This window comes from Balearica regulorum, chromosome 9 (genome assembly GCF_011004875.1).
Source record: "Balearica regulorum gibbericeps isolate bBalReg1 chromosome 9, bBalReg1.pri, whole genome shotgun sequence".
In the NCBI taxonomy this organism is placed as follows: Eukaryota; Metazoa; Chordata; class Aves; order Gruiformes; family Gruidae; genus Balearica; species Balearica regulorum.
In genome coordinates this window covers 12,202,125-12,229,825 of record NC_046192.1, presented here as the reverse complement: position 1 = coordinate 12,229,825, position 27,701 = coordinate 12,202,125, and the positions used below count along the sequence as shown (strand labels likewise).

The following is a 27,701-nucleotide window of genomic DNA, read 5'->3' as shown; positions in this document are numbered from 1 at the left end:
TACTGTGAGCTCTGCCACAGCCCTTTAAAGAGTATCTTTCACAGCCAGAGTGAAAGGCTACTAAAATGGGTCAAGATTACCAAGTGGTAAACAAAACGAAGCATTTTAAGTTTACTTTAGAATTTAAATAAAGAAGAAATTTTAAAGTAGCATTACTATTTTTCAGTCCTTGGAGAAGCCGTACACGATTGCACAAGTGGTGACACTGAGTTCATTCATGATCAGGACAAACACCCCCACTGTGCCACCTGAGGACAGGGCGTCGCAGGAGGCTGAGGCGCTTGGGGCCATCCCGCTGACGGGAGGTCGCTGCGCGCTCCTTCAGCTCCTACGTGCGCAAAGTACACGGGGCCGGAGGTGCCCCCCGCGGCCGAGGCCGCAGCACCGCCGCCCACCTCCCCGGGAGACACCGGGGCGGGGCCGGACGCTCCCGGGGCACAGCCCCCTGGGGAAAGGGGAAGCCGGCAGCGCCCGCGGCTCCGCGGCCGCGCAGCGCCGCGCCCCACAAAGGGAGGGAGGCAGAGAAGCCCTGCCCGGCACTGCCCTGCCCCGGGGGCGGAGGGCCGCGGAAGCCTTTGCCTCCTCCCCCGGCCCCGGCGCACACGGGAGGAGCAGGCGGCAGACGGAGAAGCGGCTCCAGCCCTACCCCAGCCGCCGCCGTCGCCCGGAGATGCCGCCCGCCGCCCCGCGGCCGCCGCTGCCGCTGCTGCTGCCGCTATTGCTGCTGGCGGCGGCGCGCCCCGCGGCCCCGCCGCACAGGTACCGCGCGTCCCTCCGCGCCCGCGCAGCGCTGCACCGCCCCGCGCACGGCTGCGCGCCCCCCCCCCTTCCCTCCGCAGGAGCGGTGCCCACCGCGTCTCTGCGGGGTGCGCGGACACCTCCGCTGGCACTGGGCAGCACCCGCGGGTGTTTTATTTACGGCATCAGGGGAGGGCACGGACAGGGGCTTTTTCCACGGAAACAGCCCACTGCGAGAGCAGGTCCATATAACATATAACAGGATATAACAATAAGAGTAATATAGGAGTAATATGATAGCAATGTAATATCTCAGTATCTAAAGCGTTCACTCACCCTCGTGTCCTCAGCAGTAACGCTGTGGTTCTGCACAGGGCTTTTCAGGGCTCCCTGCGTGCCCCGTGGGGTGGCTGGAGCGGGGAGCTGACACTTGGCCTTTTTTGCCCTGCACGTCCTCGCACCGGCAAAATCGGGACGTACGATTCATCACCGGACTGGAGTAGCAGGACTTTCGCGCATGATGGATTGCGTTCCTGTCGTATAGAAAACTTCAAAAGTGACTTACTTGATTAAAATGTCTAAATTCAAAACATTTCAGGGTGGAATAGATAGGAATTAAAAGTTATTTTTATTACTGTGCTATTTTAACTACTATTATGTATACTATAAAAAGTCATTACTAATGACTTTTTAATAATTTTTTTCATTATAATAGCAATTTGCAATGATCACACCACCACACCTTCCATCTTATGAATTAAAAAAGGAGGGAAGGATAACAGTCTGTGTAAACCCAGAATTAAGGTCCAAGTAGTTAATTTTTCTCTACACCTAAGTTTGCGTGTTAAATTGCACATTCTATGTCAATAATTAAATTATGTAAGTAGTGAAACATATATTTAAAGTTAGCAAAGTTTTTAAGTATATAAGCTGTGTTTTTAAGTATAAGACAGTCCATGCCTCTTTACTATTATACAAAGAATAAATGAAATATATTTTTAAATTAAGCACTATTTTTCCTATTATTCTCAGGCCTACATTTGCATGTGGAGGAGTTGTTTCTGGAGAGTCAGGGTTTATTGGGAGTGAAGGATTTCCTGGAGTCTACCCTCCAAACAGCAAATGTACTTGGAAAATCACAGTAAGAATTTTTAATATCACAACATCAGTGCTGAAGACAGTGAAGAGCTATTTGTTGTTAATGCCAGTGTTTTATATGGGATAACATATATGCAATAATGCACTCAGTAACTCAGACCAGCTCAACTATCTGAAACTTTTTAGGGTTGCTGTAATATGATAATAGTAGCTGAAATAGAACTGACCTTGCCTAATGTGAGGAGCGAATTTTCATTGACTTCCATAGACACACCTCTAATTGTTTTAAATTAACCCAGTTGAAAGCAAACATCTACTCTTTCAGTCACTGCAGAAAGCAATAGTTAGGCTAGATCAAATGGATTAAAGCAAAGCTTTGAGGTGTACATAATGAAAAGCAAAATTTGTTGGCAAGAAGACACAGAAAAAGTTTCAAACAAAACCAAAAAATTCAGTCAGGTTTGCTTGTAGTGTGTGAGTAACAGTGTTCTGCCAGCCAGGACATCTGGAGTACGTCATACAGCAAGCTGACAAAAGCAATAAGAAAGTGTTGTTACATTTATAAATGACCATGCAAAAGCATGTGGTACGATTGATATTTTGATGCTGAAACAAGACTGTAGGGCAGAGCCGTGGTATTCATGGACAGCAAATGTCATTAAACAACTACAACTAAACATTTCAGTGCTGATGTGTCCTTATCCAGGGCCTCAGAGAAAGGGGTTGGAATGTTGTTTTTTCTCACATTTCCACAAATTAAGCCCTCCAAAATTTCCTACTTAATTTCCTCTACATTTTGAAGGCACGCTTCACTAAGAACTCCTGTGACATCGAGGCCTAGAGTATGGTCTTTACAGGAAAAAATATGTATAAGAAAGCATTAAAAAACTTAGTCTGTGTGTTGATGGGATCACTAAAGACAACTTCAGTCCCAAGACTGCATTACAGGCTAGGTGTCGGCAGTAGAAGAGGATGTCACAGGATAATTGTCTCCTGCTACTATAGAGATGCTGACGCAAAGCAAGAGACATTGAACTGTTTACAGTGTTCAGTTAAAACGACTCTCATACCAAATGAGTGATGTAATTTTAATCATTTTATCTGAAGGATACCAGTGAAGCTGGAACAATTGCTTTCTGCACCTTTATGTTGCATTATTATTAGGGCCAAGTTAGAGGTTACCTTCAATCTGTGACTGACTTTATCCAGAAGAGTATGATGTGAAGTACAGTGTATGCTCATAAAGACATTTGCTTCCTGCTGTCGAGGGGCTGAGATTATAGCAATTAGCATGGCCCACTTTACAATCTGCAGAGCAGACACAAATTGCATTTGGAATCATACACACATGCCTTAAATGGGGAAAAAAATCCCCAAAGTTACTTTACCAACATAACTCAGTATAAGATGTTCAAAAGTTCAAAATTGAATCTGGAAGGAACTGATTTTGATTATAACAGGATAAAGATTTTACCATTAAAAAAGTCAGATTACAGATGGAGGCAGCACTGAAGAAGCATTTACTGAAGCATCCCATGGATCTGCCCGTCATTATATATTGGGGGTAGAAGAAGACAACAATTGATTGTATTTAAAGAGTCCACACAGAGTAGTTTCATTGTGGACTTAATGTGGCTGTTGTCAACAAAACATGAACGTCCAGGTTAGCCTGGACATTGTGAGAAGCATTACCACAAAGCTGTAGCAGAGCTGTGTCTGCACTCAGGCTTTATTGACCATGGGAGGAACTCAATGGCTTCTGGCATTTCATGATCGTCCTGACTCCCACTTTTCTGCTGTGCTGCCATTTATTCCTGTTCTTTGACTGCTGCATACCTATTCTCTGTAGCCTGTCCAAAACTAGAGAAGGGCTGCGCTACTGTAGTAGCCCAGGCTTTCTTGTGCTCCTGCCTCATTTAACCCCTATTAGACAATATTGTTCACTAAGCCAAGCTGATTCCCCACCCCCCCATCAACTGTGTAGAACGCCCTGTCTTTTGGATGCACAGGAAAGATGTGGGGAAGGCAGGGACTACAAAACTTGCAAGACTAAGCCTGCACCCTCTCTAAAAAGAGGATGATTTACCAAACTGAGGGAAAACACTCAAGGGTCTGGTTAGCCTGAATTTAAACAACAAAATCCTTTCACCAGATATTGCTGAGGCTCAGAATAGCTTGCTTAATAGCACCCAAGTAAGAAAGCCAGTTACACGGCCATCAAGACGTCAAGAAATATGCTGTAGTTACTGTTCAGCTTCCTCATTTAGCATCTGATCTTAGAAGGTGACTAAGACTTTTCGTCTGTCCATTTTAGCCAAGGGCTGTGAACACCTTCCTGAAAACACTCTGCCTAATGCAGGATTTGACAAGTCTGCAAGAGTGGAAGAGACATTGATTCATTTTGCACCTGGGTCACAAGAAGCATGAAGCTGTTTTCTCAACTACAGGATCTCATCATCTGTAGAAGAAATCCACAGAGGCAGGGTGACCGCTAATTCATTCTTTAGAAGAAAATAGGTTTAGGAAATCTTACGGGTAATACAGATAAAGCAATGTAGCATTCAGGTATCAGCTGAAATCTTTCCAACTGGTTTGCTAAAGCTAGAAGAGTCTCTCTAACTCAATTATGGTTCTGTTATTTCAAGAGACTGGGACTTTTTCAGCTGGCTAAAGAAAACAGCTTCCCTATTCTAAGAGCTCTAAGAAGTGTTCAGCACATGCTTGTGGTTATATTACAGCCTTGGCAGACTACCCAGCAGCTTTTAGCTGGCTTTGCTAAGAAGTCATTTGTACAGCTATTTCCTTTCCTATAGTAATGTATATAGCTTTATCTAAAGTATGTCATATACATTTACTTTTAATACTCTGTAATCCTTCTTGGCCATCACCTCACATAAATGTGTCACGTAGTCCAAGAATCTGGACTGCTGTCCTGTGTTTTTCTGGCAGACTGCATAGTTCCCATAAAACTCTTAACAACTTTATGTTCAACAATAATACTGAAGACTGTCAGAGTTATGTAAGGTTATATTTTTATAGGTTCAGGAGCTGTGTTCCAGCAGGTTTGCTGACAATAAGCAAGGTTTGAAAAATTTACTTATCGGGGAGTTGGGAATCTGCCCTGGGGGAATGAAATATTTTAAATCATTTTCCTATATCATTGTGAAACTGCCCTTCCAGTAGAGAACAGATCTTTATGCATGGTTGTATTGCCAGAAAAGAAATAGATGAACAGAATCTAGTGCTTTTGTCAGGGAGAGCAAGCTAATACAAATTTCAAAAAAAATTATTCCTTTGTGGCTGGGGAGGATGGAGCTCGGGAACCAGTGACTAGGCAGGAACTGTAGTTCTTCCCAGGATGTAACTCCAAATAACTTACATATTCATTCTCAGTAGAGAGAAATAATATGTTTAGCTTGCAGGTGACTGATGTATCTTTCAAGTCTACCTAGGACTGCTATGGAAAAACATACGGTCAGCATTTTGGTATTAAACATACACCAAAATATGTTAAACCCATATACAATATAGGTTTAAAAATTAGGCAAAATATTTTCTCAGAAAGTTGGCACCAAAAAATCATTTTCAAAGCAAATAATCTAAACCAAGTCATTTTGAAAAGTATGACAGTTTGGGAATCCTCCCCGGAAATGGAAAGAGGCACAATGATGAAGAGGGCTTTGTGTTCAGTCAGAACAGCAACAGAAAAACAGCTTAACTACTTTAAATGTAAGTGAACTTTGATTAACATTATATTACCTGCAATGAATGATAAAAAAAATAAAAATGTAGGGACCTTATTTTGTGGTGGGTTGTATATATAAAATAATCATGTCCTTTTCAAGAGGTTAATAATCTACACAGATGATTTTAGGGAATTATGCTCCAGAAAAACTCCCCCTAAAAATTCAGGGAGTGCTATTTTCCTTTAGCCTTCACTAGGAGTAAGGCATCCTTCACATGAGTTTAGCATCATAATATCTGATCCTAAAGAAGTTCACAGAGTTAAAATAAGAAGGGAAGCAAAGGGCAAGTATGGGTCAGTCACCCTCAGTGTGACAAGGGGAGGCAGAAGCTATAGGTCCTCTGTTGAAAGATACCAGCTGGATGGATAAAACAGAAAAATAAGGCACACCCTGCAGGGGAAACATCACATATTCTTCCTTTGACTCCTCTCTCTCTTTTTTTTTTTTTTTTTTTTCTTAAGAGCTGCAATTCCTTCCAGTTCTTCCTCAGAGGTATCCCATCATCTTACTGCATCAGGCTCGGATGCGGCTCAAAGTAAACAAAACTGAGTCATGCTGGCCTTTGCTTTCTCCCCTGTGTTTCTCATACAGCAATATTTTAAATGTCCTAGGATAAACATTGGCAGATTTTAGCACATTAGTTTTCAACATTGTAAAAAGGGAAACAGTAGAAATGAAAGAACAGTATTGTTTTGCAGAGACGCCTGTATTTAGGGTGGGATTCCATGGGAGTAGCTGCAAACTGGAGTGGCTGCTGCCAGAATGTGGAACCACCGTCCTCTGCACTCTTGAATGTCATCTGGTCAGACCACAAACTTTTAATTGATATCACATGCTGGAACAAATTTGATATTTTTGCAAATAATGACAAATATTATTTTAATAAGCAATTACATTATTTTATAAAGTAATGGCAGTAAGTAGTGACTGAGATTAAGGGACCCCATTTAGACATTTCTGTCAATGACTTAACTCCCCAAATTCAGCTAAATATGAGCAAGGATTATTCTGATAACTGAAGTCTGGAGTAGGCTCCTTGTTAAACACTCATGACCACCTGGCTGAGTTTTTCCTACACATTTTCTTACAAATTGCCGTGAAACAAAATCTGGTACATCTATGGGGAAGAGTCTTGACCGAGATCAAGTAGACTGAATGAAGAGAAGCTAGAGAGATTTAAAACTATAAAGAAATACAATTAGATAATGTAGTACAGTATAACATAGTCAGCGGTGGAGAGAGGAGAATGAAGCATGCAATGCTGCACAGAATTACTTACACCATGAAACAAAAAACCCAAGACTTGAGTGAATGTTTGGCTGGCAATTTGGAGTTTGCCAGCACACTCTCCCTCTTGAGTGCGAGTCAGCCCCCCGTCCTGGTTCCCCATGCCCCACTTGAGGCAGCACGAGGGAGCGGAAAACACCGGGGTAGGACTGGACGCTGTGAGGCTGGTGTGAGCAGAGCAGCGCTGGCTCACTGTGCTCGCGGAACAAAGCTGTCAGTGAGCACCCATCAGCATTGCTGAGGGATAACCACTTGGCTAAATCTGAGTGTGTTTCTACACGGACAGCAAAAAGACCTTTTCTTACCCCAGAACCAGCGACCTCTCACATTTCAACTTCCTTCTTCAAACTCAGGGAGGGAGTAGGTGTCTTCAAAGAAGCAATTCAAGCTGAGAAAGTAGGGGAAAATCTCACAAGCACTGACAAAACTATTTAATCTAATATGATGGAGCAGCTTCTGCTCAACTTTCAGAAACAGTGGAAGGAAAAGGGGAAGCTTCTTCAAGATGGGTAAGTTGCAGCAAAGCTGCAAGACACTGTAAACAGTGTTTTGTAGCTGAAAATGTTGAATAATCTTAACTGTAGGCATAACAGCTCAGTCTGTATTAAAACATGATAATCTTTAAAGGTCACCTCATTTGGATCCTGTCGTACCAGTTGTACAAACTTAGGAATAATGAGTGTTCCATCCCAAAAGAGCATGTGTTATTTTACATACTGCTGAAAAAAGGGTGCTTTAATTTAACTGCCTAAATCCAACTTTTTCTGACTTTACAGCCAGCATTTTTGAACTGATTTATCTGGTCACACCAAGTTTGTAGTATAACCATAAATAACATTCAGGTCTTCTGACAGGAATACCAAATTGCTTCTAGCTCTTTTTCTGTTAAAATGACCATGTCTTAATGCTTCTTAGTGATTCAGACCAGAAGACAAATGCAATAACAACAGATTCAGTTATGAGAGCAGTGATTCAAGGAGTCATATTGCTTTCACAGAGTTTCTTACAATATGACCATGTGTCTGTATTGGCCTTATGCTGACTAAGTATACATGTGGGTTATTTTCTGATACCACCTATAGGTCTTGCTCACTTCAGTAGTGTGAGTTTTAAACCTAACATCTGGCTTTAAAGTTTTCTAAAACATAGTCATTGTGCTTTGGAATTTCTGGGTAAGATTAGATGAGTTTTGTGGTTTTGATCTAATAGTAGTAATGATGTATGTCTGTACAGGGGAACTGAATGCATTTTTGAGAGAACTTTGAAGGAGGATTCAAGGAAAATACTCTGAAACTAGCAACAGACACTGCAGTGGGCCCTGGGCTGTTGAAAACAGCTCATGGAAAAGTCTGTCCTGCTGCAGGATCAATATCGGCACTGGACATAAAAGCAGCCACATGAATGAGTAACCTTAACATATCTACAGCACATTTTTCGCTGCATCTAGAGCTTCTGCCTGTGTTAGTATCTTCTGTGGGTTGAATGGTCACTTCTGTCTATACCTGACAAGGCATTTTTAACTGTTGAAACTCACAGAATTCAAACACTGACAATTTCATTTAGGAACAGTTTGGTTGTAGTTTATCTCAGACTGGTGTTTTAAAACGAGTCACTGTTAAGGAAGGAAAAAATTCGCAACTCTTAAATAAAGTAGCTTAAATATGGACTTACTGCAGATATATTAAGTGTGTCTTACATATTTAAAGCAGAAAATAATAGCAGTGTCTCAGTAAAATAGAACAGCTGGAATTATTTTAATAGGTAACCACTCTACCAGGCTATGAATTGAATGCAGTTAATTACACCCTGCCTGTCTAGGGTCCCTCTACACTTCAAAAATACTGTTTCCCTTCTTCCTGTCCTGTTACATAGCATTGAGTGCTTTGTTAGAGTAGTCTTCACTTCTCAGTATGCTGCTTATTCTCTTAAAAGCTTGCAACTCTATCCCAGGAAATGTTCTCCTCCTTGTAAACTACTATGCTCTCTTAATTTACATCCTTCTCGATACTCTTGCCTCTTTCGCAACATCCACAGATGCAGACATGTGAGAAGATTTGCCCTGTCTTATGTTTCCTCAGATGTTTCAGAGGACAAAACTCTCTTCTGTATTGAGGACACCCACTAATGATTCTTTTGAACTCTGTTTATAGTTTTACATATTCTTTCCAAATATAATTCTTTCACTGCAGCCGTCAAGCTAAATGTACCGACTCCAATAGCTAAATATTAGGGTTATACAGCATTAGCCATAAAGTTTCCAATTTTATTTATAAATGTAAGTCATGTGTCAGTAAACAAAAACAACCAACATTCAAACTATGAAACTTTATAACACAAATCAGCAAGATAGGAGAGGCCATTTCATTTGCTCAAAATTGTGAATTGCTTGTTCCATTTTTTTTTTTTTTTTTAAACCATATTAATCTCATCCTCCTCACCTTACTTGGTGACTGGGAGCTGCACGGCTGATTGCATACTTTCAACAGAAAATAAGAGAAACATGCCGAGAGAACTAGGTGGTGATGGTATAGAATCAACTGTGAGAGCCTGGCTAGACAATACTGTGGATCGGGAAGAAGATAATAGCAACAGAGATGTTGTTATTTATGATTTTGTTTTTGTGATTGATCCAATATGATTTTAAAAACAACTCTGCGTGAAGTATAGTTGACAAAAAGAGGTTACCTGGCAAGAAGTGAAGGATATGAAAATACTCATGCAAATAGTGGGATCAAATAGATATGTGGTGTCAGCCACACTTCAAGATACATCTCTCCCTCCCTCCCTCTCTCTGCAGGTCCCAGAAGGAAAAGTGGTGGTTCTTTCTTTTAGATACTTAGACCTGGAAAGTGACAATTTGTGCCGATATGATTTTGTGGATATATACAATGGCCATGCCAATGGACAACGCATCGGCAGGTTCTGTGGTACTGTGAAACCAGGTGCCCTCGTATCTAACAGCAATAAAATGTTGGTGCAGATGACTTCAGATGCTAATACTGCTGGAAGTGGATTCATTGCAAAGTTTTCTGCAGCAGAACCACATGAAAGAGGTACTTAACAGTTACGTATGTGCTGAAGACAAATAGAATTGTACAACTCTATGGAGAGCCACATTAATACTTAAAAAGATGTGGTGCCAGAGATGTTAGGGATTGAGCTGTTCAATGTATTCATTAATTATCTTGCTCAGCACATAGCAAAGTATAACTGTTTAGCCACTGTAGTTAATCAAAGTAATAAAGAGGAGAGCTAACCATTGTAAGAGTTGCTGAAGAACCACTATGCAACTGTAAATCCATAATGCATCTATGCCTTGAATACTGCTTGCCATTCCGATGTTGCGATCTCAGAACAGGATATAATAAAACTATCAGAAGCAATCAGAGACAACAAGTATGATAGAAGTAGGGAACATCTACATGAAGAGCAGCTGCACAGCACGGACCTCTTCATGCTGGAAAAAGGGGCGGTCAAGGGGAGTGTAGGAGAAGGCTCTGAAGTCATGACCGGTATGGAGGAAGTGAACAGGGACCACAGTCACTGTCTCTTCTAATGAGCAAGTGGCTGCAAAGAAAAGGAGAGGGTGATTTTTCACAGCGAGGTGTGAAGTGGTGGAGTCTTGTGCCAGGGGACATTGTGGACTGTCAACTTCTACACTGGTTTAAAAACAATTAGAATAACATGTGAAAGAAAAAAATTGTTAGGGATGATTAATCCTAAAGGCATTGCCTCGTGCTTGGGAAGGCCATGAACTGCGAGAGGCTGGGAGGTTACAGGGAGGTGGTATCGCCCTGCTGAGCTGAGCAACTCTTTTTTAAGGCTTTTGCTATTAGCATGATCCAGACTAGTCAGGTTGTTGGGCAGACACAGTGTGGGTGATGAGTTATTAATTAGTCCTTCCAGTTCTATGCCTGTATATGGATAACATGATAGAGTTAATTTAATAAAGAAGGTTCATAACCATATTATAAATAAGGATTACATACCTGATGTAGCTTTGTAATTTGGGACTGGGAGGAGGACACATGGAAAAAAAACCCTGCTCCATCGTGGGCTTTCCACAGGCCGCAGTTCCTTTGGGAATGCCTGTCAGCCCTGGCGCAGCTGCGGGGATGCCTGCTCCAGCAGCTGCAGCTCCTCCTCCTCCAACCCTGGTGTTCACAGGAATGCTTCTCACTGTTTTTTTTTTTTTTACCCTCCTTTTCCTCTACATCTGGCATGTTCTGCCCTTTATTAACTACGTTTTCCTAGAGGTGCCACCAGCTGAGCTGAAGGGCTCAGCTGCGTCCTGTGGTGGGGCCGTGGCAGAGGCAGCCGGAACCGGCTGGGACCGGTCGCATCTCGTCACAGAGGCCCCTGCAGTAAAACAAGCGCGTTACGTGGGTTACCTGCGTCCCGGTTGCACTCTGGTCAGCGTGGTGTGCTGTGCTTGCAGGGGATCAGTACTGTGGGGGACGACTGGAGAAGCCATCGGGGTCCTTCCAAACACCCAACTGGCCGGAGCGAGACTACCCAGCGGGAGTCACCTGCTCCTGGCACATTGTCGCCCCGAAGAACCAGGTAAGGTGCTGCCATTGCCTCGCCGGCACGGCCCAGTCCTGCAAGGACTAACACCGCATCAACAGCCTGCTTGCACAACAGGCTGCCTGCATTGCACTGAAACAATAAAAATGCTATCTGGCCAAAATCTAAAGTTAGGTACATGCAGGGAGTGCAGGCACACCTATGTTCCAGTGATGCCTGCCTTCCTCTCATGTATCACCTGGCTCACTCCAGTAACTCCTGTGCTTTCTCGACATTGTATCTCTTCTTCTGTGCATTGATATATTCCCCTAAATTAAACGTATTTTTTAAGGCATCTGTGACTGGTGAGGCTTTTAAACTAGATTTTTTTATGAAGATGATTATGTGAATTAACAAAACATAATGCAAATTAAGTTAGGGCAGGTGATCATCTCAGGACCAAACATGATGATGACCAATGCTAGCTTTAAGTCTAACAATACTTGTAGCATTTTTGGTGTTGCTGCAGTTTTTTATTGAGGTACCCAGGCAGAGCTGATTGAATTTATTAAAAGCAGAAATGATTTTATTCTGCTTACAGAATGAAGAATATATTCGGATGTCCCCTGCACAGGGATTTTCAATATACATTTGAAAAAGCTTGCTTTATTTCGTGTTTTGAAGGCTCCATCTCATAACATGCCTGCTTAATTAGCCAGACGCCATCAGAGCATATGTTACCACTTCATTAAGACCTGAAGAGATGTGATAGCAGACCCAGAGGGCTCATTTGCCACCACTTGCCACAAATGGCAAACGCAAGTGTGTTCCCTAGGCTGTAGGGCTAATCTCAATCCTAGTTTCACATTTTCTGGTTGTTGCAGAGCCATCTGCTCTGTACCTTGGCAGGAATTCTACAGTGATTGAACGTTTTGGTCATCCAAGCATGTATGGTAGGTTGGTTGCTTTTCTTAACCATGTCCAGCTTTTTAAATTCCTCTAAATGTATAGACAACTTTCCTCTTAATCTTCTGCTCATGACCATAATCCCCCAAATAAAAAAAGCTGCCCCAGATAAATATACTCTTCAGATCTTTCATACTTTTCCATTTACCAAGATATTTTCTCCCTTGAACTGAAGCAGTGTGTCAGCTTAGTCTTTCCTGTACTCCTCTTTAATCCACATTCCTTGCTTGCTAGATACAGGTCATTTAACAATCCTATAGATAAGCAGTGATTTTTAAAAACCTTATCTGTAACCTGCAGATTACTTTGGTTCTTTCCAAGTATCTCTAGATAAGCCTAAAAACTTTTCCTAAGCTTGTAGAGAAGATTTAAGGAAGGCTATATAAGCATATAAATAAGGGCATTATATCCTGTGCCTTTTGAAGATACTGTTCCATAAATCTACAAGTTTCTGAGTATGTTTTTCATGTACTGCAACAGCGTTTGTTTGCATGCAAATGAGGCAGAATTTCGACTGTGACAAAAGCCATTTTGAGGAAGTAGTGAATAAGCTTTTCTCCAAGTGCACATGAAAAGCTGTTCATTCTTCCATTTGCCAAAGTTTAGGTGCCATTGTCTGTACTTCCCTTTCACAAGCATATGAGCAATAAAACAAGGCACTCTCTTGCTTCTAAAAGAAACCAATAATTACTTCATGTATTACAGAAAATGGAGGAGCTTCTCATGACGGTGAAGAGTTTCTATTCTATCATGAAATACTTCTTTATTAGTGTAAAGTGCACTTATGAACAATAGTAAAGTAGATATTATGGCCTGCTGTTATGCCTGCATATGGAAAAATTTAGCATTCCTGCTCCCAGTTGCATTACTTCTTTCTATACATCTTTTTTGATCATAAGTGTATTATTCAGATGGGTACTTCCATTTAAAGTGCATTTTTTCATTATGATGACAAGGTTTTTGAAACAAGCCTGCTACTCATCTCTGAAGGCAAGTCCCCCTAGGTTACTCATACTTTATGGGAAACAAAATAATGCCGTACACATCTGAATAGTGCAAAGGCATATTGAGGCAAAACTAAGACATCACGTGATAACAGGTTATCATTACTATGAATGTAGAACAAGATCATTTTTACTACGTCAGTAAATCAAATTAAGTGTATGTGATGTACAAATGACTCCTTTTTCTTTGTACAGTCTTAAAAGATTTAATATCATCTTTGTTTGAGACAGACCTTTAAAGAGAAATCCTGCATATTTACAATCAACACAGTTCAGTGTTGTCATTCAAGCCTCATTCGTGCTATTTACAGGAGGGTGATTTAAATGCTGTTGTGCTTCATATAAAGGAGCAACCTAAATGCATATATTACCTCTGTTTCAGTTGTGTAGTTATGTTGTGTTTTCCTTTCTTGCTGCAACAACTGACAGAACCATACTGCAGGACTTTGTTTCAGAGTAGCAAATTCCATTTCTGTTTTCTTGTCCGTTGTTTTTCTTTCTTAAGTAGAAAAGTCCATGAATACAAGTCATATTGGAGGTAATAGCATCAGTACTGGAAATATACTATATGGAGTTATACTAGTTCTCATTTACAACTTGTAAAGCCCTGACATTTATGAAAATTGTGTATGGAAACACCATTCCTTTAACTACTTACTTTCTTTTGGTTTTAAGTCTTACTATTTACTAATCTTCTTCCTATCAATATTTTTGTTTCTGACCTTTTTATTTTTGCATGAAATAAACACAGCATTTGCAACCACAGTGATTCAAACCCTGCTCTTAATGAAGTCAGTGAAATAGCTCTTAACCAACTTTGCCCTTTAACATATTTGGGTGATACAATGACACTAAAAGCCCCTTATCTGTGGTTTAGATTTGTTATAGTTATTTTAAAAGCAGTATAACACCTAACACCTACTATCCTGTTTTCATTCACCCATAAAAATAATTTTATCGGAAGTTACTTGCATATATTTGAGAAGAAAATGTTTTATAGAATATTAGCATCACATGTTGAACTATTTGTTGGAGAAAAGTCACGTGAATTAAAGACTTTTCCTTTATGGAAAGAAAAAGTAATTAGTACTTCATGTGAAGAGGTCACTTACTATAAAAAGCACTAATGAATTCCGCATATCAAAACCTTAATGAGTTATTCACTCTTTCCTTGCAGTTAATAGAGCTAAAGTTTGAGAAGTTTGATGTGGAGAGAGACAACTACTGCAGATATGACTACGTTGCAGTGTTTAATGGTGGGGAAATCAATGATGCTAAAAGAATTGGGAAGTACTGCGGAGACAGTCCACCAGCGTAAGTAACTTTAACTACGAACTTCACTACCACTATGTGTCATTTTGCTAACAGTTCTGTACTAGGCTTCAGAAAGATTTTTATTCTTTTTAAAATTAAATGTGACATTTTCTGCCTCCAACTGAACTTCCAGGACTTGCTTAGTGTCTTGTCTCTCCCTAGGTTTTCCCTTTTCCCTCTCCCTCCATGACTAGCCCTGGCTCCAACCTGTGTTCTGTCCTGTCCCTCAAGCCTCATTAGAGCACTGTCTAATAACACCAATACTAATGCTATTGATATTGGTATAATACCAGTATTAATGGTAGCTGAACACTAACATCACTTAATACATATATTTTGATTCTAGATACTGAAGTACAAGGATCCAGCTGAACTCTCTAGCCCCTTGGCTTGTTACTCACTTTATCTGACTCATTTCCCCCTCAGCTACTTCCCTTCTGCTCGTTCCTGGCTGCTCCTTGCATCACTGCTTACCATCTCTTCTGTCGGTGCCAAAGCACGTTCTCTCATGGCACAGACTGCTTTCCTGAGCGTGCTGGGTAGCACAGCAGGCTTTCACCAGCTTTGCTATCAAATTCCTGCCCTCAGACTCCCTCAGCACTCCCCCCCTCAACCTACAACTCCCCCATCCCCCCAAAAACAACCCATCCCAAGCCTCCTGACACCTCCAAAACCCATCCCCAACCCAGCCAATGATACCATTAACTATATAATCAGGTCTTACTTTATAGCTTAGAGTTTTACCTGGAAGCTAAGATGAATTGTTGCCGTGCAGTGCTGTGGCACTTGGAGTGACTGCAGATGGACTGAATGGGTCTCCAAATGGGTGATATGTTTCTTTGACCTAAATGTTGTAAGCATCTGTATGTATTAGATAAAAAAATAATTCACTATCATCTGAAGTAAAAACACTCTCCCCAAAAGAATTCTATTGCAAACACTCCTTTTCCTTCAGACAGAATAAAAAAAAGCAACCAGCAGATGACAGTTGTTAGTTACATTACTTAATACTTTATCACCAGGTAGACAGGTAATCCATTGATGAGCACAGCATGAGACCCCCCTTGTGACTTTGCAGATCCATCCCTTACATCCCAACTGTTACTGCAGAACAGAAGGTATTTGCCTTCAAGCTACTGTAAAAAGCCCCAAACAACCCAGAAGTAACAGAATCTCATATTAGAAACAGTCAACTAGTGATGTTCCATACAAATACCTTCAGTTTCTGCCATGAGTGTTTTGTGCGCAAGTTGGATCCAAAGGGCTGGAGCACATGGGCTTGCTTCCTAGTTGAACAGAGTTTAAGCCAGAAGCTTAATGATTAGAGTCTAATTTGACTCACTCTATATATAAAGTTGTGACATTTCAGACCTTTTCCAGCTGAGGTAAGAACTGAACTCCACAAGATCTTGTCCTTCCCTTGGTTCTCAGAAGGCAGCAGTGAACAACATCCCTTACAGATGAGGCTGGTGGCCTCCAGGCCCTGGGACTTAGCTGCCTCTTTTGGCCTAAAACGTAGCCCAGCTGTACAGTACATTTTGCACTGTTAGGATCTGGTCTTGGCTGACGGGGCAGTGCAAAAGGAAGAAGTGCCAGTTAGTCCCTGAGAGGCAACCTGGAGTAGCTTCCTAAACCACCTCTCAACTGTGGCTCGGCATCTATCCCCACCGCATGTCAAAGCTGTAAATTGGTCTGCTAAACCCTAGTGGGCTTCAAAATACAGACACCTTAGTATGGATTTTATGCAAAAGGCAAATAAGGGCAGAAGACTGGGCTCAGACCCAGGCCACATAGCTTAGAGATGAGATTTCCTGTTACAGAATGTTAGAAGTGTCCTGAAAGCCAATTTTAGTCTAGCATTGCTTCCTAACTGGAGATCCAATATACAGCTTGAACAGTCACTTTCCCTTGCCAAGTTGTATATAGGCAGCTTATATATCCAGTGAAAGGGGGAAAGTACGGCTCCTAGGGATTTTCCACTAGCTCTGCAGAATTCTCATCAAAATTTATCAGCTGGGTTCAGAAAAACAGTAAGGACAGGACCAGTGTTGTAAAAGCACCGGGAATCCTAGTGTGTAAACTGAAATGTGAAGCAAGCCTTCTATAAAGAGTATTACTTGTGTGTCTGACGCTAATTATGCAAGGTGGAACTCTAACCAGCAGATACAGATAACGTAACATGGCATTCTGTAACAGAAACAGTATACGTCAGAAGTATGGGTAAAGTGGATACCTTGAACTCACTGGGTGGTTGCAGAGTGAATTCAGATCCAACTGCAGACTGACAAGCGTACAGTGTAACCACATACCTGATTCCTAAGTACAATTACTATGACACGTAAATGAATGGTATGCAGAATAATCACAATTTATTAGGACAAGTAATTACTCAAACCCCACCTCTCAGACAAAAAGCCTTTTTTAAATAGAGAGGAAACAGACTACGTCAGATGTTTCAGATTTGCTGTTGTAGTCCTGGTGTTCAGGCAGCAGAACAAAGCTCTCAGGCAGCTGATGATCAGTGCCCTCCTATGTCCACAGCCTGTGTCAGTACTGCAGCAAGCAAAGCATAATCAAAGCATAATCTGTGCAACTACCACGGCATCTGTAAATCTAGAGAATTCCAGATAACCACAAGCAAAGCATAATTGGTGCAACTACCACGGCATCTGTAAATCTATAGAGAATTCCAGCTAACCAGGCACACGCTTTTGGTTATGTCACGATCAGCCATCAGAGTAAACTGATTTCTGAAATACCTGCCAAAAAACTGGGAGATAAGTTTTTACTTCAAAGGCCTGATTAAGTGTTTTGAAGAACTCCTGCTCATGAACTCAGACTTCCTGGGAAGAAATAACATGGTCATTTTAGTAAAACTAATCTTAAAACCACTTTCTGTTTTCCTCTCTCCTCACCAAGATTATTTTGCCTCTATATTTTTCTTCCTCTCTACAAAATCTGTGGTTTTCCTTGAAAAATGTGTGTTAGTAAGTATTAACGCATATTGAGACAAGGTCTGTGGAAAGCTCAGTAGAATGAGAGAAGTGCTGCTTTGGCTGGACTTGCATTCTGTACGATTGGCTCTAACAGTAGTCTTGAATGAAGTCTTATCGCACTACATCCACATCCAGAGGCAGCGTCACAGTAGGTGCTGTGCAGTTTGTGCACTGAAAACTAATACACTGAACAGTGCTTGCTCATGACATTTCAAATCCTAGGAAAAAAACTCCGTTGGCTCTTCACAGCCTTGGTAGTGAATATCCAATCATTGAGAAAACCTGAGCCCACAGAAATAATAACCCAAACCATTTTATTTTTAGAGGTTTTGTCAAAGAATTACAGAATCCAACATTGAATTCATTTTCTTAAGGCCTTCCAAATGTGTAATATGTTTTCATTAAACAAAAACAAACAAACAGTAGAAAAACCACATTTACTTACCTCAGCTACATACTGAGGATTTCTTCCTCAGTATTTTTATGTATTTTTTTAAAAAAAATCTATTATTATATATTATTATATATATTTATATATATAATTTTTATATATTTTTAAATATATAATATATATAAAATATATTTTTTAATATATTTTCCCACTGTTAACATAGCCCTTTCCATTCCATGGAAGTGAAGTCTGCAATGTAGTCACAGAGAAGAATTTAAAGATACTCATATTGACATAACCTTCAGGAATCAGAGGTTCAGATAATTCATCAGAACGAGTTTCACACTCGTAACACCAGCGTCTGACATGCTAGCAAAACCCCATGTATTTCAGTATTAGTCTGGGCGCAGATACTGCCTTCAGACCAATAACTAAAGTGAAGCACGCGCTCTTTTTTTGTAAGAACGCTATTAATGTTTTTTCTCTTTGACATTCAAAACAATGGAAATATTTTACTTTGTGTTTCTATTTCAGGCCTATTCTGTCTGAGAAAAATGAGTTGCTTGTTCAGTTTTTGTCTGATTTAAGCTTAACAGCTGACGGTTTTATTGGCCATTATAAATTTAGACCAAAAAAGTTACCCACAACTACAGTTTCGCCTACTACCACAACAGTCCCGGCTACCTCAAGTAAGTTTTATTGACTTTATTTTATTTCTTAGAAAAATAAATTATTCCAGGAAAGGGCTATGGAAAAATGTCATAGGAAGTACGTTAAAAAAAAAAATAAATCACAGTTTAATGGTTTGTTAGTATTTCAAATGTTGAAAGCATTAATTAAAAGTAATATACTCAAAGGGATATCTTAATATACTCAAAGGAGAATCTGCTTAACATTATTAAAAGGAAATCTATCCAGGCGAGAGTCCAGTGTAACAGTAGCTCACTCCAGCTGAGAGAATTTTCCTGTCTCTTCTCAATTTTTGACAGTTAACTAGCAAATTCCATAGAAGAATGGATGAACAAAATTCTTGTGTATAAGAAGTTCTAAATATTTTAGGAAAGAGCTTTATTTAAAGGAACTCTTTCTTCTATACAAGTTAATATGTAAAAATGTGAGCATATTTTTCTTCACATAGTAAGATCAAGCAAAATTGGTATGGAAGCCACTTGAGTCCTCTTCAGATTCTGTTGACATCCCGTCAACATGACACTCTCCTAGAATTATTTTAATTTTAAAAAAATAAGGGATTGGAACTTACAAAGAAATGTGTCACACTAAAAATAAATTTCCTTTTATATTTAAGACTAGACAGCATATATGAGAGATCAGAGGAGGAGTTCTCTGAAGGTATTGCCAAAAATACCTCATTACTGAGATACTGAAGGGATAAATTCTTACCATTTCTATAACCTGAATGTGAGAGATTTAAGACACAGTTATAGCAGAAAACCAAATTATTTATGATGTTTTTGCAACACATAACCTGATTTGTACTTAAAACATATAAAAAGTCAGGACAGCAGTGGCCTATCAGCAGGAAACCAAGAAGCTGTGGTGCTTAAATACTGATAATGAAAGATATTTAAAATAGATGAAAATAAACATTATAAAAATGAAATCATAATGACCTGTAAATCACTCTGATGTGACTGCTACTCTACTAATAAATAATTCAGCTCTTCTTCACTATAAAGGACATCATTAAGAAGTTGTTAGTTCAAACACTTGGTCTCAACTAATCCAGGCTGTCAGATATCTCACGCTGCATTTGCGTTCAGGGTTTTGCCATTGAGTTTTGCTCTGTGAGATATTTGTGTGTGCACGTGCAAAAGCGGTGTACTTCACTAATTAATTCCAAATCAATTTTTATGACAACAGCAGTGTTTGTTAGAAAATAAAAACAATGCAAAGTCACCTGAGAGAGGACAACAGAGGGAAGGTGTTCGAAAGGACTTGTCAGGCAGACAGAAATAAGAAGTCCTTTCAAGGTCCCATCAATTATGCATGGTGTAGGCATTTCTGATCTTAAAACCAAACCAAAGCACAGCAAACCCCTGCAGTTTAGTTAAATTTCTGATCAATCATTTGCATTCAGAAGTGCCCAGTTCAAATAGACTTAGCTTATTATCTTGCAAATCAGACCTGTTCAAACTTGCACAGAACTCCAGGCATTAATAACATACTTAACTTTAGTAGGCACTTTCAAGAATTACCTCAGTCTCTATCTTACATAAAAATATTTGTACTTGAAGAAATAAATGCCATACAATACATTAATAAAAATAATGAAGATTAATCCAATACATATGGTTAAGTAATTTGTTTTCTTATTTCATTGGATCAAGTGATGCATTTGCCTGTCAGTATGGCTACATGTAAAATGGTGGACAACTAAACTTTTAATTCAGTTCTGCAATTCATGTTTTGCTAAAATACCTTACTCATCTGTACAACACTAGGCAGCCTCTACTGACAAACCATAGTGAAATTAGTCACCAACCAAAATTTACTAAACTCAAAAGTAAAACTTCAAGTGTTAGCACAAAGCTCCCCCCTTGAGAGGACCAAACAAGAATATTGTGTAATGCGTAATCCTAGTTTTAAATTTGGAAAAATCAGAGCACCTCAATAAATTTTTGGCAGCTACCTTACCGGCATGCACCTGTGACTCATCTACCTGCTACATTTCTTATCTTCCTGCTACAGACACAGAATTGAAAGACTCAAGGAACATCATATCTGTAGTTTTTGTGTTCTGCATGTAGCACTGAGATAGGAGGTACTTGCCTGACCTAGCAACTGATGCTGCAAGAGAGGAAAACTAATTAAACGGCATGGCACCCTGCCAAGCACTAACTGTAATTTAAAATAATAATTTTTAAAAACATGTCATTTAGTTTAAAGTTCTAGGAGCTGAATATAGTGTATTATTTCTACATTGTATTTTACATAGAAGTCACTTTATTAAAAGCGTGAAATTAAAAACAGAAATACACACCGGTATGAAAGAACTATGCAGACACCTCAAGGCAGCGGAAGTGATGGCAGTGGGAGTTTCACTCCCATGACTGTGTAAATCTGAGGCCGCATCATGCAGAATATGACTCGATATGCCTCCAGAGACACAGTAACTTGCTTTTTTAACACTTTTCCTTGTGGGAGGCATTTGATTTTCTAAAGAGTCACACTGAATACCAATCATATGAAGACTGAAAGAAAAACCCCCACAAACCAACCCCAAATCAATGAAAAATACGGGGTCCAATTTTTAAACTTTGAAAGGCAAAACACTGAGTATGCAGATCTTCTAACAGTCATGGGCATAACACTGAAAACAAAGTAATTTTAATGCCATCCAGCTGAATCTCAGAAACTTGGAAAATTATAAAATCAATTCATTCAATTAAAAGAAAAGTACAAGTATAAATTACTGATTGGAACATTAGTCAGAAGTTCTTTTTCAGAAAGTATAGGCTGAATAAAACTTCTGCAAAATGCTGCATTCTAAAGAAAGTAAAAAAATGCAAAGATATTTTTCATAACTAATTTGTTTTTTCTTGGAAATTAGAGTTATGTAGGGGTTTGTTGTTGTTTTTTTTAATCTGTCCGTCTCAGCTCCATGTTTCCAATAATTATGTCATGGACTAATTCCCAACAAATTTGAAAAGGAGATAAAAGCCTTAAAAATACTGCATGCCAACATGTCACATAGAAAGATTTAGCTGGGTAAAGCACAGAGACTATTAACATCTACATCTAAAGTGTATTCACTTGTTTATAAACAAAGCATTCGATTTCAGAAAGGAAATGTCAACCCCTAATATTAAAATAGATACTTCAAACATTAGGTTGTCTTTCAAAATGTCATCAGTAAAAATTACACAGTACTACATCTCATGAAGCTATGTGAAAAATTTAGAAAAAAGAATCAGGAATTTGAACTCTGATCTCTTCCATCACCATAGAGTAATTTCAGATAAAAGGCCATCCCCTCCCTCTGAAGTGTTACTGTAATATAATGTTATGATACTTGAAGCGTATTACTAGAGTTGTATGGCAACAGGCAACAACCCTAAGTTACATATTTAAGATCACACTGCTATCAAATGTAAATTTTCTGTAACATCCCATTCTATAAGGTCATTAGAACAGATACGTAGCTGAGACACGTGAAAAGATGATGATTGGAGGTGATGGCAGAGAAAAGGAATATTGTTATTGTGGTGTTCATCCCTTGCAATACCAGACCTAGTTAATGTATACATCAGGATTATTCATCTTTCTTCTTTTTTTTTTTTTAAAATACTGCTTTGCATTTGTATAAAATACCTCATTTCAATTTCAATTTACTTTTTGCTCTTCAAAAAGTCGTGAAGCCAACAGTTGCCCTGTGCCAGCAAAAGTGTAAGAGGAGCGGGACTCTGGAAAGCAATTATTGTTCAAGTAATTTTGGTAAGGAAACAAAGTTTGTTTCTTTTTAATTATACACTTGGCGCTGTATTTTTAGACTCAGGAATTTTCTCAGATGTAGTTCTGAGATACCATTAATATATAAGATAGTGTAAAAATATAGCCTATGCGCGTATCTGACATTAGTATCTGTGTTTCACTCAATACATTCTTAGAGCTATTCCGGAATAGACACTGCACACATGTCTGAAACGAGCATACTTTCTCAATCTGAAAAGCAAATGACAATGTAAGACAACCTCCTACAGGAAAGTATTGATTCAGTTACTGTTTTGTCATCTCATTTGTCTGTAACCAGCCGATACACATTTTATGCTGCACCTGCTGACTATTCCATAATTCAGTTTATAGACTTCCAAAATATTTTAAAAGAAGTTAGAAGGCATGGAAGCTTACTAGCACTGCTTTCTGTACACAGGCACAAATCACTCAGGAAAAATGATGTCCGCTTGTATATTTAGACGGCATTGTCACTGCTGATTTATTCAGTTACGTCTCAGAATATTTTCCCATATTAATACTGGGAAGTTTTTTTTTATTCCCTTATAATATGCCTAAAAATGTGATGGAACAACTTCCCCTCCACACTTTTTGTTTGTTTTAATCTCTCTTTATAGCTAATTACATGAGATTTGAGGAAATGTGTTGCTTTGCGAAAGCGGGGGCAGCTTTGCATCATTTTGCTAGAAAAACAGTTGAGGGCTCTGGCTGTACCCCAAAGCAGAATGGAGTCACTGCAGCATGACCCTTTACCACCAGCTTGCTTTCATTTGTAAACAGTGTAGGCTTGCCCAAAACCAAAAAAAGAAGGTAGGGGGGAAAAAAAAAGAAATGGTCTCTTACTGACCATACCTCAGCTCTTGTGGTTGATGGTAAATGACACTATATAAAACTTCTTTTTCCTCTAGCATCAGGGTAATAAATCACATTCACTCTCACCTTTTATCAAATACTTGAAATTTTTCAGTCTTTTCCATGGCATGAGCAAGAGTAAAAATATTTTATATGCACTGTGAATGCAAGTGTATGCTATGATAAGAACTGAAAGTGTGCTGTTTGTAGAAAAATTTATTCCAAGTTTGTTTGCTGTCTTTATGAATTTGAGAGTGTTCAGCGCTGGGAGTTTAGCTTTTGGCTAGAATGTTTTCAATTCAACTTCTCCACTGTTTTAAAATTAGTCATTAAAAGTAGTATCAAATTGTAGTGTTTAACTGAAGTTATCAAAACCTAGAACTGGGCTTGCAAGAGACTGATACATTCTAGAAACGGTTTTATATTTGATGCCACCAGAATTTGTCACCAGTGAGTTATCTATTACAGGTGATACCCACATTTTTAGTAACTGTTGCCAGTGTTGTTTGTTTCCTTATTATGGACTAATATATTTATTCAGTTTTTATGATGCCTCAAAATTTATGTCTAAAAAGAATTAAAATGTATCAAGTGTATCAAATGTCTTTTCTTCTAGTAATAACTGGAACTGTAATCACAGCAATAATGCGGGCTGGCAGTCTGCATGCAACAATATCAATCATTAATGTATATAAGGAAGGAAATTTAGCAATTCAACAAGCCGGCAAGAGTATGAGTGCCAAAATTATTGTTGTATGTAAGCAGTGTCCTCTCATCAGAAGAGGTAAGTACACAAAAATAACCGCTTTGTGTGTTTATAAAAGACAAGAGTTTTGAAAACTGTGATTTGAAATATGACCACAAAAAAATCAGTAAAATGACATTAATTGTTTCTGTCATCAGCAACTAATATTATAATCAAAGATAAACACCCCTAGTTATCCAGGTTTATATTGCATTTTTAAGTTTTACTTATAAAGAATTAGACTCACTGAGATCAAAGGAGTTTGAAAAACTTTTTTTTTTTTTTTTTTTAAACCCACGCGATATAAGGTAAAATCTGATTTGGTTCTCTCAAATGAAGCTCAGTGAGATTTTGGTTTTATGTGTATGTATTTTGGAGCTAGCTTTCATACACTATTACTTAAAAGGGAAAAACAACAGCGTGCTGTACCTAGAAGAGCAGTATGGCACAGGAAATGACAAAAATCAACACTGCTCCCTGTTGCTTCTCTCATGTGTCTATTTACATCTTTACTGTAGAAATGCTAGTAGTATTAAGCCCACTCTGTATCTGCAAACAGCCAGTATTTCTATAGCTATCTTAAACAGTATTATACAGAGTAGATCAACCAAGACATTTTCCAGTTAAAGGTAACAAGGGCTACCTATATGGTGTTATAAGAAATAATAAGACTATGTTTCATCGGAATAACTAAGTAAAAAATAAACCAGTTTTCAGCTCTGCCTCCTGAGTAAACAGGTAGAACAGGAGAACATAAATGGAACCATAGCAGGAAACAGTCAAAATAATTTAATAAGCATCAAAAAACCCCTGATACCATTCAGGATACTACTGTTATTTAAGCATATTAATTCAAAGTGGGCAGTACCAAAGTGAAAAAAACTTGTCAGAAACTAGCTTTTTGTTTTTACTGTTAGTTCTCTGGAAACTAGACATCCATCTGGGAGACATATCATCATCCTTGGTAGAACAAATTGTCTCCTGTTAGGCAGACTGCTGGCTCCAAACCACACACTTCTGTTTCTCTTCCTAAATCTCCATGAATTATTTAATGTCCATTACTTAATATCTAAACTTTTCTGCTTATACCCTTATAACACCACTCCTTCCAGCCTAAGGCCTTGCAAACCCTTAACCCTTCTAAGCCATAAAAATACGCAAATCCATGGGATTTCTCCAAAGCTAGGGCTTATCGCAGATTAAGCCTACCTTACTTGCCTGACTGCCTCTCTATATATCTAGAAAATGTTTATGTCTTTGGGGGAGGAAAAGGGAATGAAAAAAAAAATGAAGTGCATTATCCTACAAGCTGAGCAAATGAGAAAATATCCAGACTGAATGAGACACACTCTACTTCAAGTGTTAGTAGCTAAGTTATCCAATGTTTATACTGCATTTCTAATATCTTTCAGACTCGTTTGACAGTCTACATTTAATGAACATCTCCTATATATTTAATCTCCTATATATTAATATCTATCTACTTGATTTTTACATAACTGTACTTTATTGCATAAAAACATGGCAAAGATGGGTAAGGAAGTATATGCTTTAGGTAGGAAGGAAAAAATGTTAGAAGGCATTGGTAACAGTGCAACCAGAGACCACAGATAAAGAACTATACTTACCAAATCACATCCTGGATTTCTGTCTTATAATATCATGCTCTCCTTTGTAGGTTTAAACTACATCATCATGGGCCAGGTAGAAGAAGACGGTAGAGGCAAAGTCTTTCCCAACAGCTTTGTCATGAGTTTTAAGACTAAGAACTCAAAGATCCTAAATGCCTTGAAAAACAAAACATGTTAAAACTCAACTCTGCAGCTGCATTCTATCACCTCTCTTGAAAAAATAATTTTCACTTAGTATAAGTCATGAAGATACAACTGTCAGCCCTAAGACCATGCTCGCCCTTCCCACCCTCCCATCCACCCGAGCACACCCTGGCACAAAGCAATATGCGTTACACGTACCTATTGGGGCCAGACCAGATCTGCCTAAGTCTTAAAGCCGATGATTTGCAGCACAGCCGTCTGATCTCAAACATACCAAATTCCAATTACTTGGAAGCTGTTAATTTATAATTGTCCAATTTTTTAAGGAGTTGTGTATGTAAAATAAGAATTCTAAGTGCAATATTTATAGTAATTCATTTTAACTTAGCTTGTTTTATTACATGGATTTCTGCATTATTATCTGTGCTTAATAAAATATTTTAAGATTAAATCATACACCAAGTAGTTATTCATTATGTATGAAGTGGGGAAGGCTAAACATAGAAACTCTTTTGGTCATTTGCATGCTTTTGATGGTTTGGGTCTCGCATAGTATGACTGACACTAACACTTCTTTGCTGGCTAAGGGCCTCATTTTTCTTCCAGTGAAGTCAGTGAATCATTGATATGAATAGGAACTGGATTTACTCTTCAAAGAATTAGACAACTGTAAAACAGCACCATGCTTTTTTCTACTGATGACTATTATATAGTCAGTAAATGTCACTATGAAGTTCCGTAAGGTAATTAGGGAGAAGGAAGGCAGGAATTAATTTAGTGGTGGTAAAGTACACATGCAAATAGTTTAAATTTTTGTCTCTACTGAAAGGACGGACAATACAGCAATGCCCAGTCTGGCACCAGGAGCATAAATAGTAGCATATCCATCTAATTTATTGCATTCCTATATGCAAAAGGTTGAACAAGTAGCTATTTTGAGAATAAGGGCAAGAACAGACTGGAAGCAATGTTACCGAGATCTTTGTCAGCTCGCTCTGTTGTATAGAGTTCTTTGTTACTCTGAAACCAAAGATGGAGCAGTAGAAACAGATTATGGAGAACATTTTGGTCAAAAGCAGGTATGAAATACACACTTTTCAGACTGGGTAAAACTTGAATACTGATAAAAATTACATGGATGGAGCAAAATCTGAGATCTCTTTAAGTACTTGTTTTCCTTGTGTATAAATACCACACCAGAGTTCTTTTGATAATCTGTAACCATTTCCAGGAAACTGTAATGAAATGCACAGTCCCAATGGAAGTACTCATTGCTTATCTCAGTAGTGTAATGTGGATTACCATTCTTCAATTATTGATTCTCATATGAATGCCAAGAGGTACTGCCACAGCACAGCTCAGTAGCACTGCAGCATCTCTTCCGAAGACTTAACCGGTAGCTAGGCAGGAGACAAAAGAATTGAAGGGAGGAACAAAGGTACAAAAAGGCCGTTGCTGGGAGCTCACATCAACAGCGCAGTGCTGTAACCACACTGTGCAGATTGCTAGGCCTTTGCCTTACTGATCAAACAGCATTACTCTATGGAATGACAGCATTTGAGGGCAAAGCAGATGTAATTTTGTAATTCTAAATTTCTTAATTTTCCAGTATTGATTCCTATGCAGATTAAAGGGTTTTATGCACAGTGTGCTCTGCATTTCTCAGCAGCAGCCTGGGGAGAAGCAATGTGGAAATTATGCTTAGAACTGTCTTGAATGACAATAATCTATTTTTATTTATGATGACATGACCATCTGTCATGCAGCTTTTTTGAGTGAGGCAGGAAGAGTCTGGCAGCCTGCACCTCCT

At 39.1% G+C, this 27,701-nt stretch overlaps 1 protein-coding gene across 1 annotated transcript; it reads left to right on the top strand.

The window, feature by feature from the left end:
- The first annotated feature begins 427 nt into the window (after positions 1–427).
- On the top strand, positions 428–26,341 carry PCOLCE2 (procollagen C-endopeptidase enhancer 2). Its single transcript, XM_075761135.1, has 9 exons — positions 428–759; positions 1,771–1,879; positions 9,667–9,922; positions 11,308–11,432; positions 14,523–14,659; positions 18,581–18,735; positions 22,418–22,501; positions 23,988–24,155; positions 25,795–26,341. Exons 1-9 carry the CDS (start codon positions 671–673, stop codon positions 25,923–25,925), a joined length of 1,254 nt encoding a protein of 417 aa, XP_075617250.1. The 5' UTR covers positions 428–670; the 3' UTR covers positions 25,926–26,341.
- Positions 26,342–27,701: the final 1,360 nt, after the last annotated feature.

Excerpts from the sequence above, each read along its gene's own strand:
- PCOLCE2 (XM_075761135.1), top strand. The coding sequence starts at position 671 with ATGCCGCCCGCCGCCCCGCGGCCGCCGCTGCCGCTGCTGCTGCCGCTA. Across the intron at positions 9,923-11,307 it reads AGCAGAACCACATGAAAGAG|GGGATCAGTACTGTGGGGGA; the intron begins GTACTTAACAGT and ends CTGTGCTTGCAG. Across the intron at positions 11,433-14,522 it reads TTGTCGCCCCGAAGAACCAG|TTAATAGAGCTAAAGTTTGA; the intron begins GTAAGGTGCTGC and ends CTTTCCTTGCAG.